This window comes from Fusarium mangiferae, assembly GCF_900044065.1.
Source record: "Fusarium mangiferae strain MRC7560 genome assembly, contig: FMAN_scaffold008, whole genome shotgun sequence".
NCBI lineage: Eukaryota > Fungi > Ascomycota > Sordariomycetes > Hypocreales > Nectriaceae > Fusarium > Fusarium mangiferae.
The window spans coordinates 563,266-581,050 of record NW_024573928.1 but is presented as its reverse complement, the minus strand read 5'-3'; the positions used below and the strand labels follow the sequence as shown (position 1 = coordinate 581,050).

At 51.1% G+C, this 17,785-nt stretch overlaps 6 protein-coding genes across 6 annotated transcripts; 2 read left to right on the top strand and 4 right to left on the bottom strand.

Moving 5' to 3' along the window:
• Positions 1-433: 433 nt before the first annotated feature.
• On the top strand, positions 434-967 carry FMAN_11142 (uncharacterized protein; the record flags this gene model as incomplete). Its single annotated transcript, XM_041833915.1, has 1 exon — positions 434-967. The coding sequence occupies one exon, from the start codon at positions 434-436 to the stop codon at positions 965-967; it is 534 nt and encodes a 177-aa protein (XP_041684231.1).
• Positions 968-1,129: 162 nt separating this feature from the next.
• Positions 1,130-2,397, bottom strand: FMAN_11141 (uncharacterized protein; the record flags this gene model as incomplete). The annotated part of the gene is made up of 4 exons (XM_041833914.1): positions 1,130-1,373; positions 1,418-1,845; positions 1,892-2,238; positions 2,283-2,397. 4 exons carry the CDS (start codon positions 2,395-2,397, stop codon positions 1,130-1,132), a joined length of 1,134 nt encoding a protein of 377 aa, XP_041684230.1.
• Positions 2,398-3,397: 1,000 nt separating this feature from the next.
• On the bottom strand, positions 3,398-4,492 carry FMAN_11140 (uncharacterized protein; the record flags this gene model as incomplete). Its single annotated transcript, XM_041833913.1, has 2 exons — positions 3,398-3,622; positions 3,671-4,492. The coding sequence occupies 2 exons, from the start codon at positions 4,490-4,492 to the stop codon at positions 3,398-3,400; spliced, it is 1,047 nt and encodes a 348-aa protein (XP_041684229.1).
• A 244-nt stretch (positions 4,493-4,736) lies between these two features.
• On the bottom strand, positions 4,737-6,043 carry FMAN_11139 (uncharacterized protein; the record flags this gene model as incomplete). The annotated part of the gene is made up of 3 exons (XM_041833912.1): positions 4,737-5,537; positions 5,583-5,869; positions 5,917-6,043. The coding sequence occupies 3 exons, from the start codon at positions 6,041-6,043 to the stop codon at positions 4,737-4,739; spliced, it is 1,215 nt and encodes a 404-aa protein (XP_041684228.1).
• A 2,386-nt stretch (positions 6,044-8,429) lies between these two features.
• Positions 8,430-9,781, bottom strand: FMAN_11138 (uncharacterized protein; the record flags this gene model as incomplete). The annotated part of the gene is made up of 2 exons (XM_041833911.1): positions 8,430-9,529; positions 9,574-9,781. The coding sequence occupies 2 exons, from the start codon at positions 9,779-9,781 to the stop codon at positions 8,430-8,432; spliced, it is 1,308 nt and encodes a 435-aa protein (XP_041684227.1).
• Positions 9,782-10,562: 781 nt separating this feature from the next.
• On the top strand, positions 10,563-17,565 carry FMAN_11137 (uncharacterized protein; the record flags this gene model as incomplete). Its single annotated transcript, XM_041833910.1, has 4 exons — positions 10,563-13,524; positions 13,568-13,904; positions 13,979-14,697; positions 14,756-17,565. 4 exons carry the CDS (start codon positions 10,563-10,565, stop codon positions 17,563-17,565), a joined length of 6,828 nt encoding a protein of 2,275 aa, XP_041684226.1.
• Positions 17,566-17,785: the final 220 nt, after the last annotated feature.

Here is a 17,785-nt window from a genome sequence, read left to right as displayed (position 1 = left end):
AATAGTGCATGACTTCTCAGCTACGAAGTCTCGTCAGGATGTATTTATAATATGCCCCTAGGTAATGTCAAGGGTGCTTATGCCCAGCCGGACAAAGCGGACTTGGCCGTGTCAACACCGGAAGCCTCCCCGGCCGCCACGTGGGTCCCGATCGTGGGGAAGTGCCAATGCTCGGGTTCCGGGTAGGTATCGCATTTTATCATTGACTTCTGTTATCGATTAACATACAGAGCGCGTGTGTGAATAGGAAAATACTTGAGTTGCTGGAAGAGCTTGTCAAATGTGATGAAAATTGCTCCATTAACCTACCCTAAAGATAGAATAATGACGTCAAGTGGAATCGTTGCTTCATACCTTCAACAGCTCAATAACATCACAGCATCACCCAGTTCTTCACATCTTCAATACTCTACCTACACTTAAACCGCCCACAATGTCTCTAACACCTCCCTCATCCCTCCGCGTCTCCAAACATCTGATCCCATCTCACAACCATATCCCCAATTGCAGCATCCACCAAAAACCACTTCTTCACTACCACGCCGCCTTCAAGGCCCCCATAACCGCATCAAAGATCGAAGCGCACCTAAACTCAATTAACGTGGTCATACCGCAGTGGCGCTACACAATGTACTCCCAAACGCACTTCCACAGCACGACCCACGAGGTCCTCTGCATAAGCCACGGCAGAGCCCGCTTATGCTTTGGTGGCGAGGATAATGAGGGGAGGGTTGAGCCGCTGGTGGAAACGGGCGATGTTGTTATTGTGCCTGCGGGAGTGGGGCATCGGCTGTTGGAGGATCTGGACGGTGGGTTTGAGATGGTCGGGAGTTATCCAAAGGGCTGTGACTGGGATATGTGCTATGGGAAGAAGGGCGAGGAGGAAAAGGTGGGAGCTATTAAGCACGTGGAGTGGTTTAGGCAAGACCCAATCTACGGGGATGAAGGGCCTGCTACGAAGGTTTGAGCGAGTCACGTTGTGGCATTTGCCGTGGCTTCGGGAGCATCGAGAACTAAACTTTCACTGCAAGGTACAAGCCGTAGGTCAAATCATGTATTCAATCCATCATTACTATTGTCCAGTAATCCATACTATGCACATAACCATTAACCATTAATCCGACGAAGTTTAGAAGTTCATGACAAGGGCAGCACCACCGAAAAGGGCACCGAGCGCAATAGCAGCAGTGGCCTGGGCAGCGCCTTCAGTGGAGGTCGAAGGCGACAGGCCAGTGGCCGCAGCTGTGTTTGTGTTCTCGGGAACACCCGATGTGAAGGGGATGTCGCTGACGGAGCTGGCACCGGAGAAAGCGGCCTCCTGGGTGCTGGCGGTAGGGTTGGCGGTGGCAGAGGGCTTGTCGGGGTTGAGGACACTGAAGATGTTAGTTGGGTTTGTAGAAGTGGGTGAGTGACTTACGCATCAATGACATGGACGACACCGTTGGCGATGAGGACATCAGGGACAATGACCTTGGCCTCATTGACAAAGACAGTGCCGTTGTGAATAACAATGTTGAGCTTCTCACCCTCAGAAGTGGTGAGAGTACCGTTCTTGAGGGTAGAGCTGTATCCAAGAGTGTTGTTGACAACGTGGTACTTGAGAATGCTCTCAAGGTCAGACTCGCTCAAGTTGGAGAGGACAGAACCAATGTTGGCAAAGGCGCTGTTGCTGGGAGCAAAGACAGTGATGTTCTTCTCATTGGTGAGGTTTGTGACGAGCTTGGACTCGGTGAGAGCGCCAGCAACGGCGGAGAGGTTGGCGGCAATGGCCGTGTCGGAAAGGTTCTTGGGAACGGCGAGGACCTTGTTGATGATGTGGATGACACCACCAGTGAAGTTGAGGTCCTGAGCGTGTTAGTGAATGCTGTGATTGATCAATTGGATGACTTACAGCCTTGGTGACATTGGACTGTTGACGGAAACCACTGTAGAAGCTGACAGTGTCACCATTGGCCAAAGCCTCGACACGCTGTCCACCAGTGACATTGGCATATGTCGCGTTGTTGAGGAGCGTAGGGACAAAAGCGGGTGTGTCGCTGATGTTGCTGGCATAGTAGGTACCGTTCAGAACATGGTACTGAAGGATAGCAGCGACGGAGCTGGGGTCGTTCTCGACCATGCGGGCGACAGCGGTGTCGTTGAGGAGGTCCTTGATGGCATCGTTGCTTGGGGCCAAGATGGTGACATTCCTGAGACGGCCAAGATCTCTGAGAAGACTGGGCTGGGCACGAAGGAGGCCTACACGGTCAGCTTGCATCGACAAATGAGATGCAGTAACATACCGCTGAGCTCAGAGAGGGTAGAGTTCTCAGACTCGAGAGCAGCAGTGAGGTTGACACGGCTCTGGGCGGTGGCGTAGCCCGAGAGGGCGAGGGCGACAAGAGACTGCAGCTTCATTTTGATGATGGACTAGACAGAGTTAATCTTGGATAAACAACACAACTCAATTCCAAAACACGGGGGGAGCACAGCTTAAGAACTCCTCGAGAGACAAGCTCGTTAGCTCTCACGGCAGCATCCTGGCCAATTGGTAAAGCTTCGCCCAGCACGAGCCCCCTCGCGAGACCAGACTCAAAACAGAGTCAATGACATAGACCAAGAGCTCAGGCGTCATCAATGGCCAGAATGGTGAAGTGCTACTCAGCCCACGCCAAGGCTCTTGGGTCTGAGACGAGGTCAAGGGTTGGCAAAAAGCTCTGCTTCTGTCGTGGCTTGCCGTGTGCCGAAAGCCGGGGAAGCTGTTGTCTCCGGGAGTTGCAGTTTGGAGTCGCACCATGGGAGAGACGTGCATTCAATTGGACAACGCGAGAGATTTCCATTAGCTATGTAACTAGTTCTGCCTCGTATTGAACCTGAGAAAAGCCTGTTTGTTGTGTCGGTTCCAGGCGCTGGAGGCCACCGAACCGCGTAACAGACAACCTATACAGTTCAATAGCTTCATTCTCTCGCTGGTAATATCCGCAAAATCTCATTGGGTTTGGAGTCGATCCGGACTAGGCTGCAAGCTTCCTCAGCCCGGATCCCCACACTCCACAGCCGATCGGGTATCGTGATATCGTCATAGATATTTGTTAAGGTATCGCAAAAGCACAGTTTTCAACACAGCCGACTTGTGTTTTGACTGATCCTCACTCAATTGAAGACGCTGCCAAGGCGCTCGGCACTGCTAGCGTTGCATTCCAGCTGTTTCATAGGGTGATGAAGAGCTCCCTTGGACTGTAAACCGGCCAATGCAACGCCGGGGGACAAAAGGGATGTTGGTCAGCTCATGCATCGGTCAAAAATGGCCGGACATGGTTCAGAGTCCAGACTGTCGCAGAGTTTGGCAAAATTGTTGGCAGATGCCGATTGGTTTCGTCGTTCGGCGAAAGGATTGTTCACCAATTGACGGGCCAACTCAGAGAGGAGGTCCAAATGGATCGGCGTTTTCCAGTTTCACTCTCTTTGTCTCTCGGAGATCATCCCCAAATACTGTGCCGTCCTCGTTGGCTGCCGCCTTCTTTTCTTTGTTCATAACCTGTTCTCGTCTCGCTCGTTGAAGATTGACTAGGTCCGCTCGATCGGGATCACGACATTTCTGCAGTTTCTTTCGAAGTGGTTTCATCGCTTTGACGATTTCGGGCTGCTCCTGTTAGTCTGGTTCGGGCAACAAGCCAAGCTTTAAACGTACCGTTCCCCAATACTCGGTCATTCTCTCGGGAGGTTCCTCCTCAAGCATCTTGCGGCAGCCGTCTACAGCTCCTAGAATCTTGTCTCGCATGTTTGCAAATGCTGATTCCTGGCTAGCATTGCCACCTTGACCAGATGTCGGGATCAATGTGTCGAGCAGTCCATGATCTACCATGGAAAGCGCCGCCATCATGATTTGACTCGGTGCATAATGGAAATATGCGTCTGTCAGCAAAGGACTGAACTTGAGAATGTCACGCGCGCGGGCATGCGCCTTATTGATTCGCGTCTCTTCGTCCGGTAGCCTTCTTCTCAATTCCAGAATGGCACCCTCGAGCGCTCTGAACGGATGTCGCACATCAAAAGCAAAGCGGATTCCCTGGCACAGAAGAAACTCTCCCGCCAGGATCTGCTCGCCCGTTGTCTTTGGGAATTTATCTGAAAAGGCATTGAGCTTGTAGAAGAAACCTTCAGCCTTGCATCCAAAGAAGAGTGATGTTTTGAGGAGTTCGGTCGCAGGGTAGGTCATGACCGAGTTGGTCACGTAGAACCGTCGCAGAAAGATAGCGGCCGTCGCTCGAATCTCGGTGGGAAGCTCGCAGAATGTAGCCGCGCGAATAAGCTCGACGGTGAAGAACTTGACGAGGCGTATCTCTTCATCGGGGGTGAGGAAATCGGGCGGAGGGTCTGTCGCAAGTCGAGGAGCAATCTGTTCTCGAGCGAGGGAGTTTGTTTTTGCGCGTAGTTCTTGTAAGTTCGCCGGCGTGAATGACCAGAGCCGATATTGGCTCGACTGCCTGTAGCGCTCATCCTCCGTCGCCATTTTGTTGTTGTGAATGATGATAGAGAGCAGATGCGCCGTGATGGAGCTGCGTAGGTACTGCTTATTTTGGATGTCACGTGATCTTATCTTATCGGAATGATCGTCAGGGACCGAACCTCATTAAAATAGCCTCATTCAAGCTGAATTCAATCAATTACAGACGCATTTGCGTGGAGACTCTATTGTCCAAATCAAATCCAAACGCCAGCCAGATATTAAATTTACCAATTTACTCATACATCCATCAATATCCCAAGTTCTCCCTTCTTGTAGGAGGAGGAGGCGGGGGCTTCTTGGCTCGATTGGGAGGGGGAGGCGGTGGCTTCTTTCCAAGCGCCAGGCCGCTTGTGCTTCGGCTTAGACTTCCATAGCTAGTTGCAGGGCTGGCAGCACGGTGTTCCCAGTCAGGGCTGCCACTTCTGCTTGTTGAAACATCGTCAGAGAATACATCGTCATGGCGTCCGTATGAACCGCTGTCAGTAGCAACGCGAGCAAGAGGAGCACCTGGAACTCTGAGATTGGCCAGTGGTGTAGCTGTAGATGAGGAGCGGCCTTCAAATGTTGAGGCGCGTCCGATCGGGGGTCGTGCAGGTTGGGGAGGGGGAGGCGCAAGACGGCTTCCGGGGGAACGGTTGGGAATGCGAGCGGGTTCTTGTTCAGCCTCTGGCTCCTCGTAGACCGCCTGATGGCGAGGCTCTTGCCAAGAACGAGCGGTGTTTGATCGGCTTCGACCGATCTTGGGAGCACTGGTAGGCGAAGACGCAGCTCCAGCCCAGTTCTGGCGAACACGACGCAACTCATCGGCGCAGCGCTCATGGTAGTCAAGCTCAGCGTCGAGGAATTGGGTTAGGGATGTGATGTTGTCCACCTCGGATTCCTTGATGTCCTGCATACGACGAAGGACATCCTCGCTGGTCTCTTCGAATTTGGCCTTGTTCATGCGAACTTCTTCTTCGATGCGGAAATCGTCACGGCGGGCCTTTTGCAGCTTGTTGGTGCTGGCGTCGTAGGCGAGACGGCGGTTCTCAAGCTTCTTGCGGGCGTTCTACTCTTGTTAGCGGGCGTTTCCTCAAGCAATCGATTGACATACCTGGTACTCTCGCATCATTGCCAGACTCCTCTCAAGGTTGTCCAGCCAAGTGGCATTGGCACAGTCTACGTAGGAATCTTGGATGCCACCAATGCGCTCGTTGGCGCGACCCAAGGACAACAGGCAGTTTCCGAACTCGGACTCTTGCTCGAAATCCTCGCCATGGGTAGCCATTGTACGGCCAAGAGCCGCCATGGGAGTGCCGCGCTCTTTGTTATCCAAAAGCTCATTGCGTTGGGACAACCATTTAACGTAGCCGCTCATAGATCGTTGCATGCGCTCCATGCCTGGGATCGTTAGTCGTCGAAAAGTTAATGATCCATGGGGAACAAACCGTCTTGACGGAGGGCCATTTCGGTCTCCAGGTTCTTGAACTCATCAGAATGAGCCGTTCGGGCTTCAGCGCCCATCCTTTCGCCGGCCCATTGAAAGGCTCGGTCAATCTTCTTTGTGAAATGCATATTGACTCGTTCGGTATCGTAATGTCGGATCCAGTCCGATAGTTGTTCGCGGGGTCGTCTGGCGCCGTCGCTACAATGCAAAAGTAAAACGAGGGACAGAGGCAAGTTGTGGAAGTAAAAGAAAGAATCCTGAGAGCGAGAGACGGGGTAATGAATGATTGCAGAGGACGAACAAGGGGTAGAAGAGGGATGGGATGCTGGGGTGGCGAACAGTTGGGGCGTCTGATGGAAAAGGACACGACCTTGAAGGTCTTGACTGAACAAACCAAACCAATCCTTGACTGGCTCTGGTGATGCGACCTCAAGCCCGTTGGGAGTGAGCGTCTTCAGGGGTGCTTGTAGTGGTGTGGAGGTGAGGTTGGGGAGCCCAGCCCCGAGCTTTAAGGGAAAGCCACCTGAAAAGTCCCAAGCTACAGTGCGTTGCAGTAGTTTAGCTTATCTTATCGCCCTGCAGAGGGCAGTGAACTCAACTCAGCGGGGACCGAGAGTCTCAGGAATTGCATTCATTTTTATGAAACAGCGCCCGAGCAAACAAAGCGAATTATTGAAACAGCAATTACAGGTGACGTTTACTATTGAGTCTGTGGAATCCATATCCCGTCTGACGAGGAGAGACGTGGTGCCATGGGCAGGCGATGGGAAAGCCAAGAATGGCATGAGAAATGAAATGCTGAGGCGAATCGACCCCAAGATTCGGTCGAGGCAATTTTAGATTATAACCTACGGGCACTTGACTGAACTCTCTTGGCTGGACCGGCCAGACTGGCTGGGCGCTTCGGACATGGCGCGGCTTGAAAATTGATCTGTGGACCATTCGATCTGGAGCATCGCGTAGAGATGACACGGTGACTGTATCGCGCTGACGTATTGTACAGTCAGAGTTTCTGAAAATAGGACAGGACAATGGCTACAAGACGACGTACGTGATGTAGAGAGTCTGTACCCGGAGCGAGCCTGAGCGAGATGGATCCAATCCTGATACGAGTACGGATCAAATCTGTAACCCACGTACTGGCGTCTTGGTGACCCGTGTCTCCTATGGCCCCTGAGACAACGGCGCCAATAGCCTGCGGTACCGCTACACTAACAACGGGAACTGTCTCCGGCTGGGAAAGCCAAGTTGGTGATCCCCACCACGAGATAGCGAAATGGCACCTACGCCGTTGACTTCTTTATCTGGAGGTTAGCGACAAGGGTAGATAGATAAGTTGATTGACTGTTGCGTACAGAGTATATAGACCGCTATAGTTCATGGATTGTCCGTCAAATCAATCAAGATGCCGTTCATCATGTCGTTGACCGCGACTTGAACTAAGGTAGAGATGAAAACTCTGAAAGCTTCTTTAAGCATACCATTCTCCATAAACTAACCTTACTAAAAAGGTTCGTCGTTGGGACAGTCGACACCACCATTTGGACTCCTTCTCCTTCTCCTTCTCTCTCTGTCCATCAATACCACCCACTGCTGATCTTAACAGCAGTGTCGGCCCGTCCAACCCATCACCAACCTCACACCTTTTTCTTTCTCACGTTACCCTCGCGTGCCCTCTCCGACCCCGCTCCAAAGGTACAGTAAGAGCCGCAGGGCAGGAAAGTGATCGACCAGGCTCGACTCTATCGTATCTCGTTCTAGAAGACCCCAACCTCCAGCCTCGTTGGGAATAGTTAGAACTGTGTGTCGCCTAAAAAGGGCCTCGCCCCCTCATTCTTTACCCGCTCCACTATATACGGGGGGAGCATCCAGACCATTCCTCCAACTCTCCACCAACGAGCTTGCGTAATACCTCACGGGAGGAGGGGGAAAAAAGCACGCAAGACATTGGATTTCAACCCGGATACTGTGTGGTCTGTTACATTGAAGGGTACGACGACGATAGAAAAGCTTTTCCACTTGCCGATCTCCTTCCCATGCTTTCGTCTGACACCAAGAAAAAGCTTGGCCTTGGGATTCATGCGCTAAAGATACCGTAGACTCTTCTGGCTCAGACTTCCCCAGAATTCTGAGCGTGGCCCGATTTGGCGCGCGCCAGTAGGTGTTATTTGATGATCCATATTTTCCTTGAGGCAGTGCTATTTTTGCAGTGATCTTCATTCATTGCGATCCGCGCTGGTGAAACGTAGATGTGCGCCATTTGAGACAATTGCGTGGCACAAGTGATGTGATCTATAGGGTATGGACGTATCTATTTCAAGGGTTGCAAGGGTAATACCATGACTGACGTCTGTCAGCATCCCTTGTCTCATGTGGAAGGTCCCTTAGCCAGTTGAATCTGTAACTCGGTAGTTCGGTAAGAATGGCTACTGAAGGGTCTGAACATCAATATCGGCGTTTAATGCTATGTACTCTTCGGGTACATCATGACACTCTTATCCCTCCAGCCACTCCTCAGTATATACACTTTCCGCAATATCCGCACTCTTGATCACACGCAGCATAATCACTGTCACCGTCGCTATCCGATTGCGCCGCCATCAACTCTTCCTCGCGCTCCGAGTCCTCCGGATCCTTGTTCTCACTCCCCAACCAGGCTTCCCATTGCTTCCTGACAGGTTCAGACAAGACGTCACCCGCATCCGACAGCTGTTTGCGGATCTCGAGAGAACCGCTGTTGGACCATACGATCTCCAACTTACCGTCCTTTGACGCGTGGGCCTTGTCAATTATGAGGCGCAGGAGTGCAGCGAGACGCTTGAGCGATGGCTGGTTGAGATCCTGCCATTCGGTGATGTCGGCTTTGACATTCTTGATCTCAATGTTGGAGTCTCTGAAGAGACCTCTCTCGTGGTAGGCGAGGAGGAATTGCGTGACTTGAGCGATCCACAAGCGTGGAAGTTGTTCGCCGAGATGATCCTTTTCACGAGCCATGATTGATCGTGTCTTTAAGTCGAAGATGCTGCTTTGGGGGACGGATTCACCTCCATCTGACACTTTGAGTTGGCCAGTGCCCTTTGACAGCGATTCAGTGATGCCGAGACTTTCCAAATCGTGGAAAGTGTATCCCTTCACGGTCTTGGCGACAGGACTGGACGAAGTGTACCCATCGCCTTCGAAGCGGACCATGAGATCAAGACCGCCAAATTGATACGAAAGGATTCGCTGATGCGAGGTCGAGCGCTTGACCGAAGAGTCCCATGTGGTGTATGCCTCCGGGAATGTATGCCCGAATCCTCGTACGCCTTCAATCTTCTCGCGAGGCGAATTCTCTCTGCGAATGAGATGGACAGTGTCGCCGACCTTCTCAACAAGAATGCGAAACGAACGATCCAGATCAACACCTCGAGCAAAGCGCAGGAGGTTCCCGATCGTGCTTCCACATGCAACGATGTTGACAGGGATGGGGCTGGGATTCATCTTCATCACAGAGACAATTGCAGGCTCGAGAGGATGTTTGGGGTAAGCTGCTGCATTGACATCGCGATAGTACTCGCCAGAGTCACCAGGTAATTTATTCGGGCCTTTGAGAGGCGTCCATCTTGGAGGTTGACCTGCACCCATTAGACATGCTGTTTTTCTGGAGTGGCTGACGTACCTGGGATGATGATCTCGGGAGAAGATGAGCTGATCCAATTGTAGGATGCGACTACTTTGGCGTTCTCAATTTTCACGTGGTCGCCATCGCTTTTGAGGCTGTCTTGAGTGATGCGCTCAATTACATCTCCGAGTGGAGGTGCTGGCGATGGAGTCACAGGCGCGGGTGCTCGCCATGCGCGCGAACTTGCTTGACGGCGTCCGTACATCATGAAGTGAGTTTAATGAATGAGATGAATATGAGAATAGTATGTTAGGTATGATTGATAGACTGAAGCTTGCGAATATTGGATGAATGAGGCTGATGAGCTGCTGGAAAATGAAGACAGACACCTTATATGTTCTCAAATACCATTCCCTTCTCCTGCGTAACACCAGGAGGCCTACCAGACAATCAATGGCAATATGCCACAGTGTTTGCCTAATCGTTGCATTAATTACACTTTGCCCATCCTTTGTTGGTTGCGACGATGTTGGCCTGTTTCCCGGCCTGCTGGGCTGTGAAAAACAGGCAGGCATTCTTCGCTCACGTCTCTCAACCAGGGTACCGAAAACAAACTATCCAACTTGCAAAAGTCCATAAAGTTTATATGAAGAACCGTGAATATTTCAATGTATTCTTCCCTTTTTAATTGAAGTCTTGCTGTATTGCACCGGAGTTGACTGCCAGTCGATGTCTCCGCCGTGACCTGTGGGAGGCCGACCAAAACAACTCAGAGCCTGATTGACAGCGAATTAAATGCCTTTTTCATTGTCGCATCACACGGGAGGCTTTATCGGCCCCATGCATTCTGTTGGCCGTCGTGGCGATGCTGGTTGGGTGAAGTCAAGGCAGACAGACAGACAGCTTCATTCACAGTACAAATTGAAGCTGCATTCACCCACTCGCTTGTTCGATGATATCGTATCCCTCTTAGATCATCAGTTTTAATTCCATCAGAAAGTTCATCATCCTCATCATCTTATCTCGGCATCATCGCTATCGCTGCCATGGTTCTAGTACAAGACGCATCTGGCTCTCGAGCCGCAAAGCTCATCAAGACCTTCTGGGCCGTCATCAAAGGCGAACAGCAAATCATCAATGCACACTCCGCAAAGTTATTTGCACAAGGTTGTGAGATCTACAGGAGCAAGAACTCGCCTGTCAAATTTGTTGAGGTCTTGATCTCGAACCCTGCCGGCATCGCGGCGTTGGAGAGAGTAGTCCGCGTCGACTTGACTTTTAGCTTCATAAACACCACTGCCTTGCCGTTTCTCCTAACGCTATCGGATGAGGGCGTCGCTGCTCTCAGTAATGGTGGATTCCTTCGCCAGATGCTGACGGCTATTCTGGAGCCGGTGACCTTTTGGACTGCTGCCCTGGGCGCTTACCATAATGACAAACTCGACAATGTCGGCCTTGAAGCATTTGCTTGGCTGTGCCTACAGGTTGTTTCTGATCAAACGAGCTTTGGAATCCATAAGAAAGCAGTCAAAGAATTGATGGACAGCAAGTCTCTTCTCAAATCACAATCGCCCGAGGTGAGAAAGACCGCATACCGCATCGACAAGATCATCAAGATCTTTGCCCAACCCGAAATTGCATCTAACGGAGTCACTCCTGGAGGACGTCACGACAATGATCATGCCAACTTTCGCGATATCTCAATTTACCCGACCTCTGACGAACTTCTGTCGACCGATCCTCCGTATCTCCAGCGACTGGGGGAGGTTTTTGACACGTCAATGGAGACCCGAAGTCAGAGCTATCGCGACTGGCTCTTCCGTCTCCTTCGCGAGGACATGCTCTCTGAGCTTCGCGAAGATCTTCAAGTCGCGATGAGTCAAAAGAAGGGCAAGCGCCGTCCTGTTGCTTTGGCGCAGCTGAGACTGGTTGGCATCAATACCGACCATGACATTGAGACCAAGCACATCCCGCCATATGCTCTCTACGTCGCGTGCCAGCAGGGCATTAATTTTCCACCTAAAGTATCAAAAAGCGGGAAGAAGGCGTTTATAGAAGAGTCCAAGAATTTTATGAAACAAGATTCTTTCGGTGCGCTCTGTTGCAACGGCTCCATCATCGCATTCGGGTCGCTTGTCAGAGACGTCGCCAATCTCCTCAAGACACCACCCATCATCGGTATCAAGTTTAGCGATGGCTCAGGTCTCGAGAAGGCGATAGCAGCCCTCCAAGGCCCTTTCAAGGATAAAGTCAAGTTCTTTATCGTAGACACGGCTACCTTTGCCTATGAGCCGATTCTCCAGCGATTGAAGACCATCGCCGAGTTCCCACTCGAAGCTCAATTGATCGATGCGGAGCAACCTGCTCAGGATGGACCGAAATCAACGTCATTGGACGCCCTGCCACATCAGCTCCGTGCTGCTTTGGACTCGGGGCGTAAAATCAAGATGCCTCCAGGTTTGAAGCTGAAAAAAGACATCTATTTGCAGGGCGCTCAGCTGAGATCGTTCATTCATGGCATCAGCAGCAATCTGGCTCTCATTCAAGGCCCACCTGGTACGGGAAAGTCCTTTTTGGGCGCACTCATTCTCTTGACTATCCTACGATTGAGCAAGTCGCGTATCCTTGTTCTGAGCTATACGAACCACGCCCTTGACCAGTTTTTGGAGGATCTGATGGACATTGGCATCAGCTCAGATCAAATGGTTCGTCTGGGCTCCAAGTTTACTGAAGCCACCAAACCCACTCTTCTGAGAGAATACGACGGTCAGAAGAGGTATTGGTTGAAGCCGGAGGAGAGAAATATCCTCAATTCACTTCGCGTCAATGAATCAAATCTCAGCGCGGAGCTTCAAGAATGCAGCAGAAAGCTCGCTGCACGAGAGGCTCATCCGGCCGATATCCTGGAACACCTGGAGCTTTCCGAAAATTTCAGCATCGCATGGGAAGCTTTTCAGGTGCCAGAAGACGACGGGTTCAAGATGGTTGGTTCGGATGGTAAAGCAATTGAACCGGCCGATGTTTACCAATTTTGGCTGGGCGGCGGTGATGTCAATCGTCTCGGACACCTCAGCGCATCTCTCGACCTGAGAGCCCGTACCGTCTGGAATGCGCCGCTCGCTGTAAGAAAGCAATGCCATTCTGAGTGGTCTCAAATGGTTCGTGAGGAACAGAGCGCCCGTTTCGTTGAACTGAGCCAGCGATTCAGTGACGTGAGGACCGAGATCAAGAGTATCCTTGACGAGCGCGGACGAAGAGTTCTCCAGGATAAACAAATCATCGCATGCACAACAACCGCGGCAGCAATGTACCAGTCAATCATTGAAACCGCCAGTCCCGACGTCATTTTGGTTGAAGAAGCGGGAGAGATTCTTGAAGCGCATATTATTACAGCCATGAGTGCTTCAGTCAAGCAACTCATCTTAATCGGAGATCACAAGCAGCTCAGGCCAAAGGTCGGTAACTATTTGTTGACAAAGGAAAATGGTGAAGGCTACGATCTGAACGTATCGCTCTTCGAGAGGCTTGTTATACAGGGTCGCCATTTCACAGCCCTTGAAGAGCAGCACCGCAGTCATCCAGATATCTCACAATACCCTCGCATGCTAGCTTATCCCGAACTAAAGGACATGCCATCAACTTCCGACCGTCAGCCGATCCGAGGATTGAAGAGTCGGGTGACATTTGTTCATCACGAACGACCGGAGGATACCATGGACGATGTTGCTGAGCGCCGGGACCCCACGGCCAAAGCCAGCAAGAGGAACCTCCACGAGGCTATGATGGTTCTCCGAATGGTGCGGTACTTATCGCAAAACGGATACAAGACTGAGAACATGGTTGTTCTCACGCCATATCTGGGGCAATTGTTCCTTTTGAAGGAGACTCTTCGGAAGGAGATGGATCCTTGGCTAAATGATCTCGACAATCATGACCTGGTGCGTGCGGGACTGGTCACACAGGCGGCAGCCAAAGTGAACAAGAAGCCGCTGCGTCTTTCAACAATTGGTAGGTCAAGTAATGCCCAGTCAGGTCAATGCTGACAACACAGACAACTATCAAGGAGAAGAATGTGACATTGTCATCGTCTCACTTACACGCAGCAACGCGTCCGGAGATATCGGCTTCTTATACGCTCGCGAACGACTTGTTGTCCTTCTATCACGTGCTCGGAACGGCATGATTCTCTTTGGAAACATGGAGACATTCATGAAGAGCAAGAAGGGCGGTAAAATGTGGACGCAGTATTTCGATGCGCTGAAGATGAATAATTCCATATTCGATGGAGTGCCTATCCACTGCGAGCGCCACCCTGAGACGTCCATGTTGTTGAAGTTGCCGGAAGACTTTGATAAGAAGTGTCCTGATGGAGGATGCGCCGAGCCTTGGTAAGTCTAAACTCTTACTCTGCCCTTTTCTTGCTTGAGTATCGCATTTGTTATCAAACCTCTAACCTCTCTAGTAATGCCCCGTTTAGCTGCGGCAAGCACAAATGCCAGCGACGCTGCCATAGAGTGCAAGACCACTCAAAGATCCCATGCGTTGCCAAAGTTGACAGAAAGTGCGATAAAGGCCATACGACGAAGGCCCCATGTGGAAATAAGACCAAAGTCTGCGCGACTTGCATCAAAGAGGAGGAAGAAAACCAGCGACGTATCAAACGTAACCTTGAACTCGAACGACAGCGCCAGGAGGATGATGAGAGGCGTATCAGACGTGATCTCGAATTGGAACGGAAACGCCAAAAGCTCCAAGACAATTATCGCCTGCAGTTACAACAGATTGAAGATGAGATTGACCATCGCCGTCGAACAATGAAGTACGAGTCTGAAGAGAAGAAGCATGCGGACGAGCTCAAACAGAAGAAGGAGGAGCTTGAGTCTCTTCGACAAGCCGAAAGCAATAAGAAGAAGATGAAGGCAATCCAGAAAACCAGTCCACCGCCTCAGGCTGCTCCTCAGTTCGATGCTATCTCCAGTGCAGCCAAAGAGTGGAAGAACATGAAAGAGGTTGAAGGTGCACGCAACGCTGCCCTGGATAAGCTAATGGAAATGATCGGTCTGGAGTCTGTCAAAGACCAGATACTGTCGATCAAGTCCACGGTCGACACCAAGATACGTCAACGGTTCTCACTCGGAGATGAAAGATGGAGTTGCTCGCTACTCGGCAATCCAGGTACAGGTGAGTACATCAGGGACACAAGCAGCACAATGAATGGCTCTAACTGACTTCTCTGTAGGCAAGACGACAGTCGCCAGAATATATGCCGAATTCCTCACGACAGTCGGCGCAATTGCAGGAAGCTGCTTCAAGGAAGTCACTGGCTCTAAACTCGCCAACATGGGAGTCACTGGCTGTGAGAAGCTCATTGAAGATGTCAACAACAACGGTGGCGGCTGTATATTCATCGACGAAGCATACCAGCCATCATCTGGCAACAGCCCCGGCGGCAAGGCTGTACTGGATTATCTCCTGGCAGAGGTTGAGAACCTGAGAGGAAAGGTTGTGTTTGTCTTGGCAGGATACAGCAAGGAGATGGAGTCCTTCTTCTCACACAATCCCGGTATTCCAGGCCGATTTCCCATTGAGATGAAGTTCGAGGACTACACAGATAAAGAACTTCTCCAGATTCTCCAGCTACAGATCCATCGCAAGTTCGATGGTAGAATGGCTGTTGAGAAAGGAAGCGATGGACTGTTCTGCCGGATTGCCGTACGCCGGGTTGGTCATGGTCGTGGAAAGAATGGGTTCGGTAATGCGCGCGCCATAGAAAACTGCCTTCAGAAGATCAGCCAACGACAATCAGCACGTCTGAGAAGGGAACGCCGAGCCGGCAAGAAGCCAAATGATTTGCTCCTCACTCAAGAAGACATCATTGGGCCAGAACCTTCCGAGGCTTTGCTGAACAGCAATGCCTATCGAGAGCTCAAAGCCCTGATCGGATTGCAGGAAGTCAAAGATGCACTTGGTGTGCTCATGGACACCTTGAAAACAAACTTCGAGCGCGAGCTTGCAGAGCAACCTCTAGTAGAGTTCTCGCTCAACAAGGTATTCTTGGGATCGCCCGGCACTGGAAAGACTACTGTGGCAAAGCTCTACGGAGAGATCCTCAAAGATCTGGGACTTCTTTCGAATGGAGAGGTCGTCACTAAGAACCCGGCTGATTTTGTCGGGGCTGCTCTTGGACAGTCAGAGGCCCAGACCAAAGGTATCCTCGCCGCCACCGTTGGGAAAGTTCTTCTAATTGATGAAGCATACGGACTCTATGGAGGAGGAGGCGTAAATGGCTCTGTCGTTGATCCCTACAAGGCGGCTGTTATCGACACCATCGTCGCCGAGGTTCAAAGCGTTCCAGGAGAAGACCGATGTGTCCTACTACTTGGCTACAAGGAGCAGATGGAGGAGATGTTCCAGAACGTCAATCCTGGTCTCAGTCGACGCTTTCCAATCTCGTCTGCCTTTGTCTTTGAAGACTTTGATGATGTTGCTCTGGCAAAGATTCTGGACCTCAAGCTGGGCAAGTCGGGCTTCAAGGCAACAGTCAAGGCCAAGGTTGTCGCACTGGATGTCCTGCGTCGTGCCAGAAACCGCCCGAATTTTGGAAACGCTGGTGAGATCGACATTCTACTGGGAAGAGCTATGGCCAGCCACCAAAAGCGTGTTTCATCCGGACACGTTAAGAAGCATGGGACCTTGGAGCCCATTAACTTTGATCAGGACTTTGACCGCGCTGAAAAGGGTGATACCGACGTCAAGAAACTGTTTGAGGGCGATGTTGGGCGTGAGCATCTTATATCGATCCTTCGAGGGTACCAGACCCGCGTGCGTCAGGCCAAGCAACTGGAAATTGACCCGGAAATCCCCTTCAACTTCCTGTTCCGCGGCCCACCAGGAACAGGAAAGACTACAGCTGCGCGCAAGATGGGACAGGTGTACTATGATCTGGGCTTCTTGGCTAGCACAGAGGTCATTGAGGTTTCTGCTACTGAGCTCATAGGCCAGTACGTTGGACATACTGGACCTAAAGTGCAGCAGCTTCTTGACAGAGCTTTGGGACGGGTGCTTTTCATCGATGAAGCGTATCGACTGGCTTCTGAGAGTTCGTTTGCCAGAGAGGCAGTTGATGAGCTTGTGGACAGTGTCACGAAGCCAAAGTATCATGGCAAGCTTATCATTATTCTTGCTGGCTACGTGCAGGACATCAATACTCTGCTGGGCATCAACCCCGGAATGTCTAGTCGGTTCCCGGAAAGCATTGACTTTGACCCTCTCACTCCTGCTAGCTGTATTCAGCTGATGACCAGTCAATTGCAAGCCAGCAAATCCAAGCTCAACGGAAAGATACTCGTGGATCTGTCTTGCTTGGAGCATCCTAAGAAGGAATTCTTGACCGAGCTGACTAACAAGTTCAAGGAACTGGCGGAGCAGGACAGCTGGGCAAATGCGAGAGATGTCAAAGAACTTGCCAAGAAGGTATTTCACAAGTTTGACCTGTCATCTAAAAGTCTGAAACTTACTGAGGAGCTCATACGCAGCACTATAGACGACATGATGGCGGAGCGTCGAGGTCGAATGACCGACAAAAAGCCTACTGCGGCTAGTGAGATCGCTAAAGCGCTCAATGATACACCCAATTTCACACCACCTGCAATGACAACCAACGTCATTACAGTTACCGAGAAAAAAGAGGAGGAGGAGCCAGAAGAAGAGCTCCCAGCCATCACAGTTCCCCAAGGTATACGAGACGCTGGGGTAAGCGATGAAGTTTGGGAACAGCTCCAAAAGGACAAAGAGCAAGAGGCCAAAGATGAAGAGGAATCTCGTCGTCTCAAAAAGGCCCAGCAGAATGCAAGTGGCGCTGACAGAGAGAAGCTCGTTCGTCGGATTCTGGCTGAGGAGGAGAAACGGAAGAAGGTTGAGGCGAGAAAGGCAAAGTTGATGACGATGGGAGTTTGTCCTGCTGGATTTGACTGGATTAAACAGAGTGGTGGTTATAGATGTGCAGGGGGGTCGCATTGGATGTCGGATGGAGATGTTGATAATTTGTAGGTATGCACAGCCACCAAGATTGAATGACCAGCCAGCCACCGTTGCAATATTTTCAACCCTCTGTCCTCCTGTGCACTGTAATTGGTGAGATTCTCACCGGTGTGCGGCTGTGAGTGCAGCAGTCTGCCAATTAGTGGTAAGAAACGACATGCACGGGCGCTTAGCAAGCCAAGAATCATGCAAGGGAGACAAGGCGTATAGAGACCGCTAAGACAGTTTG